Source organism: Mus musculus, chromosome 11 (assembly GCF_000001635.26).
Source record: "Mus musculus strain C57BL/6J chromosome 11, GRCm38.p6 C57BL/6J".
Classification (NCBI taxonomy): Eukaryota; Metazoa; Chordata; class Mammalia; order Rodentia; family Muridae; genus Mus; species Mus musculus.
The window spans coordinates 120,107,494-120,126,950 of NC_000077.6; the positions used below are offsets into that span (position 1 = coordinate 120,107,494).

At 51.6% G+C, this 19,457-nt stretch overlaps 1 protein-coding gene across 29 annotated transcripts in view; it reads right to left on the reverse strand.

Moving 5' to 3' along the window:
* Nucleotides 1-19,457, reverse strand: part of Slc38a10 (solute carrier family 38, member 10) — a 47,401-nt gene that overhangs the window by 3,543 nt on the left and 24,401 nt on the right. For 11 of the 29 annotated variants that reach the window (NM_001361697.1, NM_001361698.1, NM_001361699.1 and 8 more), the window contains 5 exons: nucleotides 9,372-9,528; nucleotides 3,345-3,512; nucleotides 2,573-3,043; nucleotides 1,939-2,043; nucleotides 974-997 (listed from right to left, as the gene is read on the reverse strand). In NM_001361697.1, the coding sequence (NP_001348626.1) occupies nucleotides 974-997; nucleotides 1,939-2,043; nucleotides 2,573-3,043; nucleotides 3,345-3,512; nucleotides 9,372-9,528 (925 nt within the window). Of the gene's footprint in view, nucleotides 1-973; nucleotides 1,061-1,938; nucleotides 2,044-2,572; nucleotides 3,044-3,344; nucleotides 3,513-9,371; nucleotides 9,529-11,378; nucleotides 11,652-16,350; nucleotides 16,899-19,457 lie in introns of those variants that run through there. The other 18 variants (XM_006534285.3, XM_006534286.3, XM_006534284.3 and 15 more) reach the window with 5 other exon arrangements.

The window sequence follows — 19,457 nt, forward strand, 5'->3', positions numbered from 1 at the left end:
GGGTGGAACACACCTTTAATCCTAGCACACAAGATTTAGGCAAGCAGATCTCGGTGAGGTAAGAGGCTAGCCAGGGTTATATAGCTCCCAGGCACAGGGCACACACTCATAGGCTCCCACCAGTAACTAGCTAGAGCAATTCATTGCCAGTGACCTTCCCAGGGGTCACAAGTATGTTCCCATGAGCACGCCCTAGGGTCTCCCCAAACCCTTCAGTAGCCTGTGCAAGGAAAGGCAGGTTGGACCATGGAGAGGATGTTGGGGCCCACCATGAAGAAAAGAGCTGACTTCAAGAAACTCGGCTGGTCCTCTTGCCAGTGCCTAAGGTCCAGACAGAGGCTTGAGAAGGAAAGAACTTCTAACATAGGGCTCCTTTCTTCTCCCTTCACATGTGCTCACTGACTGCACAGCCATGTGACTGTCAGTTACATAAAGATACACAAAGTCACACATACTGCTGGCACTGCCCGACCTGCCAAGAGCAAGGTTCTGAAAGAGCAGGCCCCACGCCTCCTGCATGCCTCAGCGGACGAGCCACGAGCTTGCTCTGGGAGAGGGAAAAAAGGTGGTGTGTCCAGCTGGAAGCCCGGAGGGCAAATGGGAAACATCGTGGCGACTGGCTTTCTTTCCCAAGCCAGAACCTACCAGGAGTGGGTGTCTGGCCAGGATGGAAGCCCTCACACGAGACACAGGCCACACAAACAGCAGCAGGTACATGCAGCCCCAACCCTGTCTCTAGCTCAGGTTTCAGTTGCTTAGAGACACCATTAGGCTGTTCTCTAAGGACAAGGCCACAGGGGCTGAGAAGGAAGAGGGAGCTGGGGGGCTATGCTGTGTCTGGAGGGGTGCCACTCCTTGGGACTGAGCCGTCTTCATGCAGGGCTCTCAGGGGCTGCATGTGCCACCAAGGTCGTCCCCACACTGCCAGGGCCTCCACACACATGCTTCTTTACATCACAGTCCTGAGCCGTACCTGCTACTAGCTTTTTAATTTCAGCTGTCCGTCCCATTGAGAGGCATATGGAAGAGAGGCACAATAGGAAACCATGAAAAGTCTCTTCTTCAGAAAGAAAAAAACAATCAAAGAATCAAACATGTTTAGGTGACAGATTACAGAAACTGGAACCAACAAATTTAGTCAGACTAAAACCAGAGACAAAAATAACAAGTGTGGGAAAGTTCCACAAATAAGTTGTGAGCTCCAACCAAGCAGAAGAAAGCTCTGGGTTCTACCTTCCAGGTCTGCACTGTCAGCCAGGAGCAGTGGCTGAGCAGCTGCTCAGGCCTGGCCTTCAGGGCTGAATGAGAAGCAAAGCCTCAGTCTTTTCAAACCCACTTCGGGGCACGAGTACCCTAGGCAGGCCCAGGTCAGACTTCAGCTGAGGGTTCACCAAAACCAACTAGGCAGGTGGTCACTAGAGGGCTCCTGGGCGGGCTAGCACTGCAGCCCCTGCACAAGAAACATCACAGGGAGACCATAAAGCCAAAACGGACACGAAACTTTAGAGGAACTCAGGGCACATCAGCCGTGGCAAACTTCAAGTGCTGGGGGACACGGGGCATGCTGCTGGCCACCAACACCACCCCAGCCCGACCTGAGCACAGGTCCATCTCAGGCACAGCCTTCAAATGAGTCTTCAAACCTGTGTACCAAGGCCTCCCTCCCAGCCTTTAAGCAAGAGTAGAGAAAATATTAACCTGCTTAAAGATGAAATCAAAATAGTAGTTAAAAGCCATGTGACCATTTGACACCTCTTTTAGGGGCACAAAAGGGGAGATTAAAAACAACCCTAGAGAGGTGAGAAATAGGGAGGGGTCACTGGAGGTGTTTCCTTAGCATAAAAACCAAGCAGCAGAAACTGTGGAGGCAGGAGGGACCCAGGAGCACCCACCCCACTCCAGCTCATTCTGGGGCTCCTCCCAAAGGGCCAGCCTCACCTTCCAGCTTGCTCCCCGCCTGGTCTCCACCCTGTTGCTCAGCCTCCTTCTTCTCCCTCTGCTCTGCAGCCTCCGGCCTTTGCACAGGGAGGCCCGCCTTCCCACCTGCACACAGGGAGACTCAGCTGCTTTGTTGGAAAGTCAGAGTTGGGCGTGGGGTGAGGGGCTGGCAGATGTTTCCTAAAATGACTCTATAGCTAGCCCCCCCCCCCTCCAGCACAGTTTATATCCAACCTAATGATTACCAGGGAAGTAATAAAGAAATATTTAACAATCTCAGCTGATGGCTGTGAGCCAATGGTGACTACCTGAGCCAATTAAAATGCGAGCGCCGTCCTAACCAGCTCTTAGACGGGTACTTAACAGTGTGTTACCTGTCAAGCGTTCCTGCACTGTCCCCCGTGTGCACCCCCAGAACAGCCTGGCACCTGACATTTAGTGGTCTGGCAACAACTGTGTGACAGATATTATGGAAGCTGTCAAGCTCCCAGGCTCTTCTTCACTCCACAAGCTGCTGAAGGGGCCGTGACATTCACATGCTAATCATGTGGAATGGGAGGGCTGGGGACTGAGAAGGACTAGCCCATTTCTGCTGCACCCACCAAGGGAGCTCCCCTTGGCGACTGACACTCACCAGCATCGCTCTCAGCAGCACTCTCCACGGGCTTCCACAGGGCGCCTCCAGCCTTCTGTGCAGGCTCCCTGCCGTCATCTGCTGCCAGAGCCTTCAGCTCCACAGAGTCCCTGGCCTGGGCAGCTGGCTGCGGATCCCTATTTCCTGGCCTGGAATCTTCCTTCCTGGGCTGCACAGGTGGCTGGCCATTTGCTTCTGGAACCTTCTGAGGATGTTCAGTTTCTCCTACTGCCAGGACTTGCCCGGGTCTCTTTCCTTCCCCTCCTCTCTCAGGTTCCTGCTTCTCCTTCTCTGACTCAGGCAGAGGTGGTGCCCCTTGACCCCTGCCTGCAGGGTCTCCTTCATCTGGGAGCCTGGGAGGTGGCTTTTTCTCCTCTGGCCCTTCTTGGTCCTGGCCTTCATCCACCACCACTTTATCATGAGGGATGGGAGGCTCATGGCGATGGGCCTCACCCATAGGGACAGCAATACCTGGAAGGGCATAAGGACAGGTGGAGGAGATGAGGCTGAAGTTCCTAGGAATTAGAACGGTCCTCTGGCTCTCAAGTGTGACATGACCATGACCATGACCTCAGGTCCTCTACAGCTATCTGAGGACTGCCAGGACACTAGAATGGTAATGTCACAAGAGGAACAGTAGAGGGCAGCTGTCTTGACCAAGGGGAAGGTGGAGCACAGGTCTAGGCTAAGTTAGACATGCGAGCCCTTCACAGGGTTGCTTAAGCCTTTCTCTGTCAAGGCAGCTGGTTGGGGCCGTTTATTTAGCACTCACCTTGGCCGGGGCGATCCAGCTGTGCGGCTTCCTGCTTCTCCTTGGGAGCTTCCCCGCCAGGCACATCTACAGGACCCTTGATCTGGGCCTGCTCCAGTACCTCTTTGTCCTCTGCTGGCTTTAGCTTCTCTTGGCTATCCTCAGCAACAACTACAACGGGATCCTGGACTGCAAGCAAAGCATAGTGAGCCACCAGAAACCAGTACAGGCTGGGCCAAATGGCAGAATGGAGGTTTCTTCCTGTTTAATCATGATTATCAGCTAAATGGCACAGAATCCTTCCTTTTCATTCATGATAAAAAAAACATCAAAATTCAATTTATACCTGTAGTCAGATGACATGCTGTGTAATACTTGTCCACAACCACCAGGTGGCAGCGTGAGCACACAGCCAGGCAATGTCCCTAGGGTCTTCCAGCAGGGACCAACTGCTTGCCCTGAGACCTAAACTGAAGGACTTTTAAGGATATGGTTGGGTGGGCCTGTCAACCTCTTGCTGTTGGTGGGGGAAACTCACACAAGGTGAGACGAAAGGAGAGGCTGGCAAAGTTGTCCACATGCCCACAAATGCATAGGGGTCCATGTTCCATCAGAAACCACAGCAGAGTATTGTGGCTCCAGAATTGGAGAAAACTAGCTTCACTGAAAAGACTGCTTTTGAGAGCTTGGGACCTAGCTGGGCTGGTAGCACACACAGGCCCTGGCCAGGGCTCAGTACCAGCATAACATAAACTAGGTATGGCATCATCATATGCTTTGGAGGGGGATGTGGGAACCTTATAGATTCTAGGTCATCCCCGGGCTAGTTTCAGGCTAGCCTGGGCTACGTGAAATCCTATCTCAAAAAAACAAAAAAACCATGTTCAAGTGCTGGGCAATCATAAGAGGATCTGAAGAGCTATGCAGATGAAAAACCACCTTAGAAAACAGAATGTGAAGACGGCCATGTGGTTCTGAGCACTGACTGCTTGTGCAAAGGGCCTGGTGTGGTCCCTAGTACCCACACCGGGGTTCAGACCATCCCTAACTCCACTTCTCGTTGGTCTGATGCATCTTCTAAGCTTTTCAGGCAGCAGGCATACACATGGTATACAAACACACACATACGAGAAAAAAAGTTAAGGTTTGTTTGTTTGTTTGGGGTTTTTGTTTTGTTTTGTTTTTAATGGCTGTCCAGGAGCTCAAAGATCCACCTGCCTCTGCCTCTGCTGGGATTAAAGGCGTGCACCACCATCACCCAGCTAAGAAGAAAAACCTTTTAAAACAACAGCAAAGGCCAGTCTACTCTGAGTGGTGTCCCACTCATGTTCAGGTGAGGCGGCGGCCTGCTGTTCACTGTCTGGAGCCCTGGGGCAGGCTCCGCATGGCAGCTAAGCATTTGGCTCAGTGACCACGCAGGTATGGGGTTGCCCTGATGCTCTTCTGAGAGGCCTCTCAGGATTGCCAAGCCTGTCTGTGTTCTAAGATAGGAAGTAGCCTGTCAGGCAGAAGCTGTGAGCCTGTGAAGGTTTTCTAGGCCCTACTACCAGCAGTGAGCTCCAGGAATTCATGGCTGCTGGCCAGCACTGGACATGGGCTCTCCAAGACAGAAACAGACCTTTCATCAGGAATGCATGTTGACAATGCCCTCAGCCACAACCAAACATAAACTTCCAGAGCTGGCAGCTCTCACCCTGCACAGCCCCTCCCATTTGTTTCCAATTTCAAGGCAATCACAGGGTGGAAACAGAAAACAGTGTGGTGGTGAGGTTCACCTGCCTTACTGGCCAACTGACAACCAAGAAGTGAAGGCTTGGCCTGGTATGGCCCCAAGGAGGGATGGCAATGCTCAATGAGTAGGACTCCTCACACACTCTGCTGGCCATCCCCTGTAGTCATCAGGCTTGCTGACAGTAACTGGAGCCAGCAAAGACCCATGTTTTGTCCTCCCATGCACAGATGGACCAATGAGGTGACAAGCCACACGCTCACCTGCTACAGTGCTTCCCTAAGGGACAGACAGGAGTCCTGCCTCCCAGACAGCAATTCCACTGCGAATATCCTTTCCTTCTTTATCCAGTGTGGAGAGGGCCCAAAGGCCCGCCTCAGGAGGTCTTGCTTGTGGAACAGGGCTTGCTACAGGCTGTAAGTGTTCTCCTTTCTTCTCTCCTCCCTCCTCCCCTGGCCCTCTCGGAGACAAGCTCTACCACTCCACCCGTCTACCAGACTTGAGGCTGCTTCTGCCTCTGAGGAGCTGGACAGCAGGTCCCACATCCCAGTGGAGGTCTGCTGGTCACTGGCCTCCTGCGTTCATGCTCACCCCTGCATGCTAGCATCCAACCTAGAGATGCTAAAAGCCTTCTCCCTCTGGATGAGGTCCTGCTGGTGCAAGAACCATTGCACCTCTCAAGAGCTCAGCAACCCAGGCTCCTGAGGAAGCCAGCCCCTGTTCTAGGGAGCTATCCTAATAACCAGTTTCTGCTTTGTTCTCCAGGCTTCAGTGAGGAAAGTGTTACCTGCTGAGGTCTGACTTACAACCCAATCTTTTGGGCTTAGCTGGATGGCTCCATAGCTCATCTGTCCAATTATGGCTCAGACAATAAGCTCCTGCGAGCTGGGGGGCTAAGCTAATGACCAGGGCTGACATTGTAGTGTTAGCATCAGCAAGGAAGCCTTCTGAGCCCTTCACTCTTGGTTCTTCCTACACATGAAGCAGGTGCAAGGGAAAGCTAGCACCTCGCCCCTTGAGCAGCACCTCAGCCACAGCACACACAGGTCTGACATAGGTCAGCAGCTACCCAAGGGGAACCCTTCTGATCCAGCAGGTCCCATGAAGACCACCACCCCAGGGAAGGCTGTGAAACGAGCCCACTGCATCTCCTAGATAGTTTGGCAGAAAAACTGAACGTGAAAATAGTAGGACAAAGGAGCACATGATGTAAAGTGCTTTTAAAACCTCATGAGGCACAGAAGAGAGGTGACAGGAGGTCAGCCAAGGAGGGAGGAACATATAGCAGCAGGGTCTATCCTGGATGAATCTTGACACTATCTAAGGCTCTGGGACCTCTGCAACCTCCACAAGTGGCCAAGGCAGGTGGCAGCAGAAACCATGGAAGGTCCCAGAGAAGAGCGATGACAAGAAGACAGAGGAAAGGTCTATTCGAAGACTCTGGGATACAGTCATGTGCCTGACAGGGACCCAAGGTCACCTGTACCTGGCACCCACGGCACCCCATGGCCACGTGGCATAGCCCCCTAACTTCTACTTCCCACTAACTAACCGGTGCTGTCCCACATGCTGCAGAAGCAGGAGGCCTGGGGAATGGCTTGAGCTGTCCTGTCCCAGGGTGCACAAGGTGGGTGGGCAAGAGGAGAAAAGGAAGCAACAGCACAAAAGTGTTCCGAGGAGGAGCCAGAACTCTACAAAGTCCAAACTGTCCCCAAGACCATCTAGGGCACCATCAGGCACAGAGATAAAGAGCCTAACTAGGCTTTTTAAATGGATAACTGTCTTCTTGAGCATTCACAGGGACTCGGCCAGGCTTACCAAAGGCTCACGAGGCCAAGCATGGGGCTTTGGCTGCACTCGATAGTCACATGTACCACGTGAGAGTACAGTGCAGTCACAGCACAGTCACATGTACCACGTGAGAGTGCAGTGCAGTCATAGCACAGTCACGTGTACCACGTGAGAGTGCAGTGCAGTCACAGCACAGTCACGTGTGCCACGTGAGAGTGCAGTGCAGTCACAGCAGTCACGTGTGCCACGTGAGAGTGCAGTGCAGTCACAGCAGTCACGTGTACCACGTGAGAGTGCAGTGCAGTCACAGCAGTCACGTGTACCACGTGAGAGTGCAGTGCAATCACAGCAGTCACATGTACCACGTGAGAGTGCAGTGCAGTCACAGCACAGTCACGTGTACCACGTGAGAGTGCAGTGCAGTGCAGTCACAGCACAGTCATGTGTGCCACGTGAGAGTGCAGTGCAGTCACAGCGCAGTCACGTGTACCATGTGAGAGTACAGTGCAGTCACAGCACGTGCTGGGCTCTCACTAGAACAAGCAGATTCCTACTGGGACCCCACACCATCAAAGAGATCAATAAACAAGGCTCTCGCACCCGATGGTGCAGCTGACAGGGCAGTCAGAGAAGGCTCTTAGTCCCAGACCTGCCCAAACCAGGCAAGACCTCAATTAAGCAGGAGGCTGGGCGGCTAGAAAACAGAATTAGCTAAAAACAGACGGCATGTGGTTCTGAGAGGAGCCATGTGTGTTGTTACAGCCTCATGAAGAAATGGAAACCAGATGTTGCCTCAGAGGGCACAGGTGAGCAGGCTGCCTGTACATTCTATAGAGATGGGACACAGCTGCTGGCTATGACCAGAAGCTGCACAGGACAGCCATAGGGGCCTGGGTATGGACTGAGGAGAAACTAGTTATCAGCCCAATGAGACACAACTGCACCAGGTTCCGCTAGGGTGACCTCAACAGTACCCAGTGCCATGATGTCCTCACTACCCACAGCAAGGGAGCATGCTCAGCTCCTAGTTTATCAGAATGCCTCCGTCACCACCATGCATCTCTCCCTTTCCATGTTGCCGTTCCCACGTCAACTCCTGTTCTCTGCTGGTGGCACGGGCAGTGGCATCAGACTTTTCCATCTGCTAGGGAGGGCATGCAATGTGCACCTCCTTCCTCAAGCAAACCTCTTCCCAGTCCAGATTACCAGCTCTACAGCCACACTACACATGGTCCTCTGTGGCTTCTCATCATTTGTCTTCAGTCTCTGGGAACCCCAGCTATCCATTGGGGTCCCCAGTGACCTTGACTTCTTGACCCCTCTTGATTCCTGGGAGCTGGGACAGGAGGACTCTTCTCTGCCTTTGCCAATCCAGGAAGACAGATGAGAGCATCTTCAGCTACCTAAGCTCTGGGATGAACAAAGGAGGGTGACCTGGGAGAGAACCTTGGGGCAGCTACCAAGGCGATGGCATTGGATGTAGAGCCCAACAGAGATGACAAAAACCCAAACGTCTCGGCATCAGCAGTGTTGAGAGCCCAGGCGCACCCAGCAGGTGCATCATACAGAGCGCCTTTCAATAGGACTTTCTCTTCTGTACACTACAGGCACTGTATCTGAGGACGGCGACTAGCCAACACTTCCACAATGGCTCAAAATCTGCCAGGGAGGATGAGGCTCTTCCCTACTCAAGCCCCCCCAGAGCTGAAGCTAGACAGATGTGTCATAAATCTGGACCTAAACCCCACTGACTTTTAGTCTAATGGGTAACACCCACCACTGCCAGAGAGAGAAGCCAGGATTGCTGTTATCCAAGACAGTACCTGCTAAAACACCCATATTTGCTGACACTCACAGCTGCCAGGCAGGCTTGGGGCCTCAGCCTGATGGCGAATACTGGCCCTGTGTTACCCTTAGCAGCTATGCCTAGGAAGGCCTGGGGTATCAACCAGAATAAACAGACATACACAGAAAGTGACTCTTAAAACACATATCCCGGATCCCTGTGGCATGAGCACAGATCGGGGAGATGGGGCACCACCAAGACCCTTGCTGAGGTGGTATGGCCAGTAATGGCAAGAATAAAGAACATGAGACAGTGAACTAAGCTGAGATACACTAGCTGACTTTGTCAAGAAGAAAACTGGCTCAAACTTATATCCTTAAAACAAACGTGGGCAATACGCATAAATGTATGTACCTTTTAGTGTTCACAATGGCCAGACATGAAGACCTGAGACCAAGATGGCACTGTGCCATCCCCCGAGTCACCTGTACAGAGGTGGCAGTACATTGGCCAGCCTCCATGTAGAGTGCATAGCTTCATGGAATGGGGTTGGTTGGGCTGAAGCCTAGAACCTCCCACTTAGCTCCATCACTCACAGGACAAAGGCTACTAACAGGGGACAGAAATCCTTGAAGCAGAAATAAGGGGTTACTTGGAAATTACTACCCATGACCATGAGCTGGTACTGAGGATACTCATAGCACCAGAGTTCAGGGATTTGGGTCGGGGCCTGTGTATGTACCTGATAGCCGAGCTGCCTCCACCTTCATTGCGCCCTCAGCATCTCCTCGGTGGCCGCTGCGAGCTTCTTGCGTCAAGTCCAGAGGAGCTTCTTCGGTCACAGAGAGGGTGGTGAGTGTGCTGACCACGAGGATGCCCAGGCCGACCCAGAGCACCACCTGGACCAAAGACCCCAAGACAGGAGGAATGACGATCGTCCCTGTATCTGGCTGGAAGCTATGGACAGAGACTCTGAGGCTTCCTGGAAATACTCGAGTAGGGTTCTCTTTTTCCTTTCCTGACACAGGGTGCTACATAGCCCAGGCTAGCCTCAAATTCACAAATTTCCCGCCTCAGCCTCGAGGGCTGGGATGGGTTGTGCACCACAAGGCCAGGCTAAGGTCAAGTTTCTTAACCACTGTGGTAAGAGAAGCAAGACTCTGAGCAACTACCCACTGTGGAGTGGTGGCTCTTGCAGATCTTTCTTTAGGTGCATGCTCCCCAAGGACCCCAAAATGTAGGCCTGTCCACAGGCTGTAGGCCACACAGGCTGGATATCCACCATCACATTACCCACATCAATTCCAAATAACAGCTGGACACATACGACCCAGCAAGGTGTGATACCCTGCCGGCATAACCAGGGATACAGGCTTCACCGCTCATCCTAGGTGGGAGTGGCCATGGGTACCCACCAGGGCTACAGTCGATGTGCTGCTGGCTTTCATGGGGGCCTTTCCTCCTTTTCGAGGGGCCCTACAATTGATAATAAATTCTGTGGTACTACAGACCCCTCCTATTGTGCCACAGACACCTGCTAAGCCCCCTCTCCACTGTGTCTGGGATGCTCCCAATACAGGTGTTGCTATTTCTGCCTTGGTCTGGCCTCCTCAAGCTTGCTGAGGGTCAGTACCTCCTGGTTGCACAGTCTGCAAGAGGAGCCGACAAGGTTGCCTCTTAGCCAGAGGATACTCACTGCCTTGATGTCTCAGAGCCCCTGACCTTTCTGGCAGGAACCACGGCTATCCAGTGAGCCAAAGTCTATGTGAGGATACTGTCTTATCTGCATCCCCTTCAGTCAGAACATGCATTCTACAGTACTCAGGGGTTCATGGCCCCTGCCCTCACCATACCCTAAACTCTTTTCTTAGCTCTGTGGAGGCTGTTTCCTGAAACTCACCATACTAATCCTTCCTATAAAGAAAAGATTCAGGGCTCAGCGCTCATTGGGACGACCAACAGTCATCTCAGGAAAACAAAACAAGTATGGTCTCAGCCTCTGGGTGGTATCAGCTCCCCAAGAAGGCAAGGGTGCGGTGCGAGCTAGCACAACGATGACTGATTGGTGCTGAGGCTGTCTCAGGAGGTAGACTCTGAAAATCCTTTTGGGCCCTGATGACCCATACTGTGTCCTCATGACCTGTCCTAGGCCACCCCTCTGTTTTCAAGGCTCCTGTTCCCCAACTCCGACCTGGTAAAGAACAGAAACCAGGCTCACGATACAAAGGTCAGAGGATCTGGATGGAAGTTTAAATCAGCCACTGAAGGAGCCAAGAGAGGGCTTCACATCATGGTCTGGACCCGAAGGCCCTTCTTTCTCAGTGTGACACTGACTCTGGTAGGCTAACAGAGCCACCTCCCACTCCACCTTCTAACAGCGCAGCGCACTCAGTATTTCTCCAGCTGACAGCAGAAATGACCTTTTGCTGGAGCCACGAGAAAAAATGTTTCTCCCTAAATGCATTTCCCACCCACTGGTGGGGCAGGCAAGGCCTGGAGAGCAGTGAGCGGGTCAGAAGATAAAGGGCTGCTGCTCCATAATAGAATCCCAGTTCCTGATGAGGACGGAGCCCAGGGGACTCTGACAGGGCCTGGTGTTCTGTCCCCCATGCGCCCAGCCAAGAGGGCTCTCCTAAGCGGCCTGGACCCAAGGTAGAGACATTTGCTGGTCATTTCGTGTCAGTTATTTTCAACGGGGACTATCATTCACCAACTCCATGGAGACTGACAAGGAAAGGCAGCATTGCATCCAAGACTTTGAATGATTTATTTCAACCTTCAGCTTTCTGAGCTTAACACCACCACCACCCAGAAAATAAAACAACCACAAGAACAGCAAAACCCCATTAACTCTGCTGATACTGGGAGACAAGCTTCTTGAAAAACTCCAATTACAGGTCAGGTGTGATGGCACATGCCAATAATCTCAGCACTCAGGATGTGAGTCAGGGGATCCCTGAGTTCGAGGCCAGCCTGGTCTATAGAGCGAGTACCAGGACAGCCAGGGCTCTGTAGGGAGACCCTGTCTCAAAGACAAAACAGAAAGAAAAATCCCCGTTATGATCAACTTAGAAACCGAGTTCACAAAGTTCTCAAGACAGAGTAGAGTGGACAGGAGGTCCCCAGCCCCCACCTGCCCTCTACCTCTTGAGGAGAGGTGGTGAAGCCAGCTCAGAGCATACAGTCATACCGAGAAACACGTTACGCAGAAAATGAAGATCGACTAGACAGGGACTTGTACAGTTGTAGGACAAGGCTGGAGTGTATTCCAACTACAATCCATGGGACCCAGAAACAGGCTCAGTCCATCCTACCTTGGGTGCCCCCAACCCCCCACTCTGAAAAAGATGCTGACTCCTGCTCCACAGAGCACAGGCCAGCAGGATGCACAATCAACTCATTTCTTCAGACCAATACAACAGGCTCTGCATGCTATAAGGATATCTACTGGCCACCAGCATGCTACACACCCAGCCTCGTCTTACTGCTTGGACTCACCCCCTACGCACACTTGTCAGCTGCTGGCTCCAAGGGCCCCGCCCCAGGCCAGCCTCGCCCACTGTCACACACTCACCCTCTCCTCTGAGGCAGCAGAAGACCCCAGGCAAGAGCTCCAGATCTGCTCAGCTTGAGGGAGCCATGGAAACAACAAGGCTAAAGACATCTAACTACGTGCTTGCCTGTGGTGGCAGCCTGCGCAGAGTGTGCACCCATTAACAGGCAGGCACCTAACTGAAGCTCTTGGCGACATTTTTGCCACAGCCAGAACAGAACATACCCAAAGAATACTAAGTGCTACTGACCACAGGTACGAAGTTTCTTTAGTGAGTGCAAACAAGCAGGAACATACATCTTGGGTAGTGTGGGAAGCCCAGGGTCCCAAACTGTCCCTGAGCTGTACTGGGCTGTGGGTCGGTATGCGGACTGCCACCGTGTGTGTGATGCAGTGCTAACAGCTCCTTTGGAGTTCTGAGTTCCTTTCCAGTCCTGTCAGCTGCAAGGCAGGCTAGAGAGTCAGGGACGGGGAGCCAGCCCAGGGTAGCCTCAGGCCCAGGGAGAAGACCCAGCTAGCCTCAGAGTTAGCCCGGCTCCCAGAGCTGTGCCTCAGCTTCCTGCAGCGGAAGAGCTGCTTTTGAAGCAGGGATCTTGGTCGATAAGCAGGATCCGGTGTGCCAGACATCTGATTTCAGAGCACCCTGCTGACTGCAATTCTGGCATCGATCCATCTTAATGTAGTCCAGAGCCAGCCAGGAAAAGACACAAATCCACCCCCTACAGTGCAGCTCAGGTTTGGAAAATACAGGGGTCTGAGCAGGGACACAGTCCATAAACATCCTATCTCCCCCCATCCCTCAAGGAGCTCCACAGTGGCCCCCCGAAGAGCCCTAACTCCTAACACTGTAGAGCCCTAGGACTGGGCAGAGAACACACCTTTCTGTCCTGGACAAAACGGTCCATACACGAGTTCTAGAGACAGAACATATACCCAAGGCCAGGCTCAGTAGAGCACCTTGATTCTGATACCAACAGTACCAACGGTGCCGTGTGGGTAAGCGGGTCCCCCTGCCTCAGGCACCTCACTCTAGCAGACTACAAGACAGGCACTGACCTGCTGAGAGCTCATTGCTATGTGCGCAGGTGTGTGCCACTCACACTTGCCCAAGATCAGCTGATTCCAAAGTGGGGCCAGCAGAGCCTTTTTTCCTGGAAGAATCCACTACTCTTGCAAGCGTCCCTGGGACTGCAGTGCCCCCTGCTGGTTTCATAGCAGGAGATCCTCAAACAGCAACCCACAAGGCCAGCCAGCCTCACTAAGGGTTAGAGACAGAAAGCAACTGCTGGGTGAAGCTAGGTTTTTGTTGCCGTTCACTGGGCCACTGTCATGCTTTCTCATCACCCTTCCTTCACGCACCCTCGCATCCTCGCACTAGCTGCCCACCAGCCTTTTCTGGCTCTTTGTGAGGCCCCCGAGCAGAGAGCAAACACCGCACTGAGCCAAACGTTCAATTGACCGGAGGAGCTGGCTCAGCTTGTCCCTTCCTTCTGCAGGAGCAGCTGGGACAGGGCCTGGTTCCTGCCTCTCAGACCTGGCCACACTTCCAGAGAATGTTTTTCACAGTATGGAAGCTACCACGTGCCCCAGTCAGCCCAAATGACCACCTGGCTGAGGACAGCAGCACAGAGGACTCACGGCAGAACTGCAGTATCTTCCTACCTCAGTCAGAGAGGAGTTCAAACATTCACGAGCCTCGGGAAGGAAAGGTTAGACCAGGTCATGGCTCAATTGGTAGACACCTGGTGCGCTACACGTGAAGCCTTAGGTCAGATCTCTAGCACTACCTGACACCTGAGAGACAGAGGCAGGCCCAGCTGAAGCTCAAGGACATCTTTGGCTATGTGGAAGGTTTGAGGCCAGCCTGGGCTACACAAGACCCTGTCTCAAAGGCCAGGCAAGCAAATGCAGCAGGTGCCATGGCGTTGTGGTGGTGAGAGAACAGAGGGGAGAGACCAGCAGCAGACTGTAGGCCAACTAAGTGAGCAACCAGGCATCTACTCTGTGAGCCACCATGTGGGTGCTGAGAACCCGACTCAGGTTCTCGGGAAGATAAGGAAATACTCTTACACGTTGAGTTAAATCCCCAGCCCAAGAAAATCTTTCTTCCTTTAAATTTTACATTTATAAATGTTATGTGTATGAGGGCTTTGCCTTCACAAGTGTGCACCACATGCCTGCCTCACGCCCCCTGAGGTCAGAGGTTATAGATGGCTATGAACTACCATGCAGAAGCAGGTCTCCTTCAAAAGCCACTGATTCTCTTAACTGCTGGGCCAACTCTCCAGCCCCAAGAAAGTCTCTCTAACTAGAATCCCCTCCCATCCTACCCTCCCCCACACAGCCGAGGTTAAACAGTAGGATCTGACAAACTAGTAAGCTCATATGCCACCCAACAGGCAATGAGTTAACCTCACTGCCAAGCTGCCACATCAAGTCCTGCGGAAAGCTGGTATTGCACGTTTTCCCCATATACCTACAGCACTAGGTGAGAACACTGAGGTCACCCGGCTGGCGACACGGGCAACAACTCCAGGGAGCAAGGTAAGCACTCAGGGAAAGGCCACAGTCTAGACTCCAGAGTGACTCACCAGGCTGGGCACTGAGAACTGGAGCATAGGCTCCAGCGGCCACAGCCTGAGGGAGAGCACAAAAGCCCATGCAAGCATGATGCCGGCGTGTGCCGCTTTCCTCAAGTACGAGCCAGGGGAGAGCAGAGCACAGAGGGAGCACAGCAGCTGCCAAGATGAGAGTGATGATGCCAAGATGAAAGGCAGCGAGAATCGGCAACATGAGATCCGAGGACCAAGGGCACACTGAACCCAAGTTTATCCCAGCTAGCTACAGCCTCTGCCCATGACCTCACAAGGCACACCGGAGGTGGGGGTGGGGGTGGGGTCACACCGCTCAGAACCTCTGTCGTTTCCTAAACATGACTGAAAAGTACTAAGCATGCCAGGAGACAGGACTAAACCACAGAACACTAAGGAGCAAAAATGGAACATCAGTCAGAACTGAGGGCAGCTGCTCCTAGATTTACAATGGGGTTATACCTTGATAAACCCAACGTAACTTGAAACTACCTAAAGTTGGAAACAATGGCCTCAGTCTCCTCTCTGTTGCTGTGATGAACACCCTGACAGCAGCACCTAGGGGAGGAGGGGTTTACTTTGGCTCATAGTTTCAGGGTACAGCTCCCCATAACAAGAAAGGCACGGGAGCAAGAGCCGTCGGCAGCTGCTCAGCTGTATCCTGGGCAGGAAGGAGAGGGAGACCCTTGCTCAGCTCACTTCTAGGGTCCATGATGCCCCAACCAGAGATGGTCCTGGCTCACTACTAGAATGAGTATCTCATTTGATTGGGAATGAAGATAACCCCTCACAATCTAGCCCACCATCTAGTGCCTGGAGGCTTGTCTCTCAGGTGATCAGAGGTGCTGTCAAGCAGAAGATTAGCACTAACCAACATGCCATCTCTCGTCTTTTCTTTTTCTTCTAAGACAGAGTTTCTCTGTGTAACCCTGGCTGTCCTGGAATTTACTCTGAAGACCAGGCTGGCCTCGAACTCAGAGATCTAGTAGCCCCTGCCTCCTGAGCTCTGAAATTAAGGACGTGCCCATCACCACCCCAGCTGCCATCCCTAGTGTCAAGTGTCACTGACTTCTGAGAGTGGGCTAGAAGGGAGTTACAGCTTGTCATTGCCGCCCAGTGCCACAAGAGCTTCCACAGCACTGACTTGAGAAGGTCGAATGTCCATGTACGGCATCTACTGAGTGAACTTCACACCACTGTAAAGTCAAAGAGCTGTGTAGGCCTGGGGTCGTGAGAAACCGTCCATAACAGAAGCAATAATGATGCTGAGGGCTGTGAGGCAGCTCAGTTCATAAAATGCTTGCTGTATAAACACGACTATCTGAGTTTACACACACACACACACACACACACACCCTGCACGCACACACACACTCCAACCCCAACCCCATGTCAATAAGTAATAGCCTGGGGTGGATGGAACTGCCTTTAATCCCAGCAATCAGGAGGCAGAGGCTGCCTGGCCTACATAGTGAGTTACAAGACAGTCAAGGTTACATGGTGAAATTCTGTTTCATAAAAAAAAACCAAAAAAACAAAAAAACAAAAAAAACAACAAAAAAACAAAGCCAAGCAGTGGTGGCACACATCTTTAATCTCAGCACTTGGGAGGCAGAGACAGGTGAATCTCTGCGTTCAAGGCCAACCTGGACTACCTCTAGACCTGGGCTACACAGGAAAACCCTGTCTTAAAAACATAAAAGACAAATGGAAAGTTTAGCCTAAGTCAGTGGGTGTACCAGTCAAGAACTTGACTCTGCAGGTAGCAGGTAGAGTGCCACACCCCTTACACATGACCCGCACACCAGAGTATTAGCAGGAGAAAGAACAGAGACGTTCGTTTATCGCTCTTCTTGTTGCTGTAACAAAGCACCAGACAAAAGCAGCTTCAGCTCAGAAAAGACACGGCAGTGGCGGGGACGTGGGGTGGTGCGGGAGCGTGGGGTGGCTGGTCACACTGCATGAGTGGTCAGCAAGTAGAGATGAACCCTGGTGCTCTGCCACTCATTCCTCTCTGGTTGGCCCGGACCTCAGGCCCTGGGACGGTAGTTAGAGTGGCTCCTCCCATATCACTCAAGCCCAGGCAGCCACGTCCAGAGGGTTGTCTCCTACATGACTCTAGATCCTGTTGACAAACAATATTAATCATCACAGCCACACAGTCACACCAAACACAAAACAAACCAAGCCGAAGAGTGGGAAAGCCAACCTGAGCAGAGCAGCGTAAGCGGCTGTGAAACCAGTTAGGGACAGGATCTCCACACATAGGGGGTGGGCGCTTCGCAAGGCAAAGCATCGGCTAACAGCACAGCCTCACACTGAAAGGCAGGCCCAAAGCAAAGGACATGAAACTACAATCAGGAATTACTGTACCTTTCTCAGAACTAATAAGATTTTAAAAAATAAGTACAAAAATACCCAGTTTGTGACTTTAGGCCCAAGCATTCACAGAACATGCCACACATCAGACCATGAAGCACACTTTAACCAACGGCAAGGAGCTGAAACTCTCCAATATACATTCAAAGAGTTACTGAAAACCCCCAAATATCTGGAAACTGTTATGGCTTGGATTTGAAGCATCCCACTAAAGGTTCCAGTGTTGCATGTTCGGTCTCCGACTGGAAAAAACGGTCACTGAGGGAGAACGGGGTCCCAAAGGGGATGAAGCAATCCACTGACACTGTGGCACCATGGAGGTGGTGTTCCTCCATCTGGCCTGTTCTCTCTGCTCCTGCGATGCCAAAGGTGAGAGGCCCTGGCACACACTGCCATCTCTGTAACATCATCACCATACCTCATACATAAAAATGGGACCAAGGACCACACCAAAACTCTGAAACTGTGAGCCCAAATCAATCTTTCCTAAGTCTCCCTCAGGGGCGTTTGTCACAGTGATGAAAAGTCTATGAGGCTGTGGGCAAGAGAAGACGCCAGTGGGAAGAATCAAATACTGTGCGGAGCTGGGGCGATGGCACAGTTGCTAGGAGTACACGCCTTGCTTCAGTTCCCAGCACCCATGTCAGACAGCTCACAATACCCTGTTATTCCATTTCCAGGGGAGGCAAGACCTCTGGCCTCTGCTCACACTTGCACTCAAACATACAAACCTATATATATATATATATATATATATATATATATATATATATATATATATATATACACACATAATTCAAAATAAAATAAATCTTTAAAAACATTAGGAAAATACTGTCAGTTGGAGGTGCTATCACCTCTACAATCTAGTCAGCAATGACAAAATGTCAGCAATTATTCTGGAGCAGGTCAAGCATGCAGAGGAGCTCTGACGGCGAGGAGCACTGACAGCAAGGAGCACAGACAAGGAGCACCTTGAGAAGGAGAGAGTGTTTGCCTCCCTGTACCAACCATGGAGGAAGAGCAGGAAGGCTCAGCACATAAAGCAGGCAGAACAGGCACAGGAGGGACCAGCACACCAGTCAACAGAGGCGCCACCAAGAGCCTCAAATAGACAACAGGACACAGCAGGGGACAGTGTGGATCAACTGGACCACCACATGAGTCCTGTGTCACTTAGGTTGATCCCAAGTGGGGTGAAAGATAAAAGCCACCAGAATAGATCTTTAGAACTTGGGACAGGCAGTTATCTCTACTTTTCTTAAATAGAACCAAAAAGCACTAAGGGAAGAAAAGCCAATAAACTGGGCCAAAGCAAAACTCAGAACTTCTGTCACCAAAAGATGTCCAGTGCCACATAAAGTAACTTACACATATAACCCAGCACCTGGGCTACAAAGTCAGTTCCTGGTTCCAAAACACAGTGCCATCCTAGCAGCTCAGTGGGTTAAGGACACGTGGGTCCGTTCTCCAGCTCCAGGGGATCTGACACCTTCTGGCCTTCAGAGACACTAGGCACACTCATAACATCCATTAGCTTATGAATAATAAATTTAAAAAATGTAAATGGGGCCACTGAGATGGCTCAACACATAAAGGTGTGTGCTGCAAAGCTTGGCAATTTGAGTTCAATTCTGAAATCCAGATGGTAGAAGAGGAACGACTCCCACAGGTCCCCCAACCGCCACATGAGAACACACGCACACCCGGACACGGAATACGTAAATGCAGTTAAGGGGGGAAAGTGATGTTCTTAAGAAAGACAAGAGTGAGCTGGGCGTGGTGGCGCACGCCTTTAATTCCAGCACTTAGGAGGCAGAGGCAGGTGGATTTCTGAGTTCAAGGCCAGCCTGGTCTACAGAGCGAGTCCCAGGACAGCCAGGACTACACAGAGAAACCCTGTCTCATAAAACCAAAAAAAAAAAAAAAAAAAAGAAAGAAAGAAAGAAAGACCAGAGTGGCAGGCAGTGGTGGCATGCCTTTAATCCCAGCACTTGGGAGGCAGAAGCAGGTGGATCTCGGAGCATGGTCTACAGAGTGAGTTCCAGGATAGCCAGGGCTAGACAGAGAAACTGTCTTAAAAAACAAAAGAAAGAAATTAAAAAAAAAAAAGCCAAACAAGTATAAAGTATATATATTTGAAAAAAATACATATTCCATTAAAAACTCCTAAAAAAACAAACAACAAAAAACAAACAAACCAAAAACTCTATAAACCACTGGGCAATGATAACTGGACACCTTTGAGCTCAGCATTTGGGAGGCAGAGGCAGGAGGATCTCTGTGAGTTCGAGGCCACCTTGGT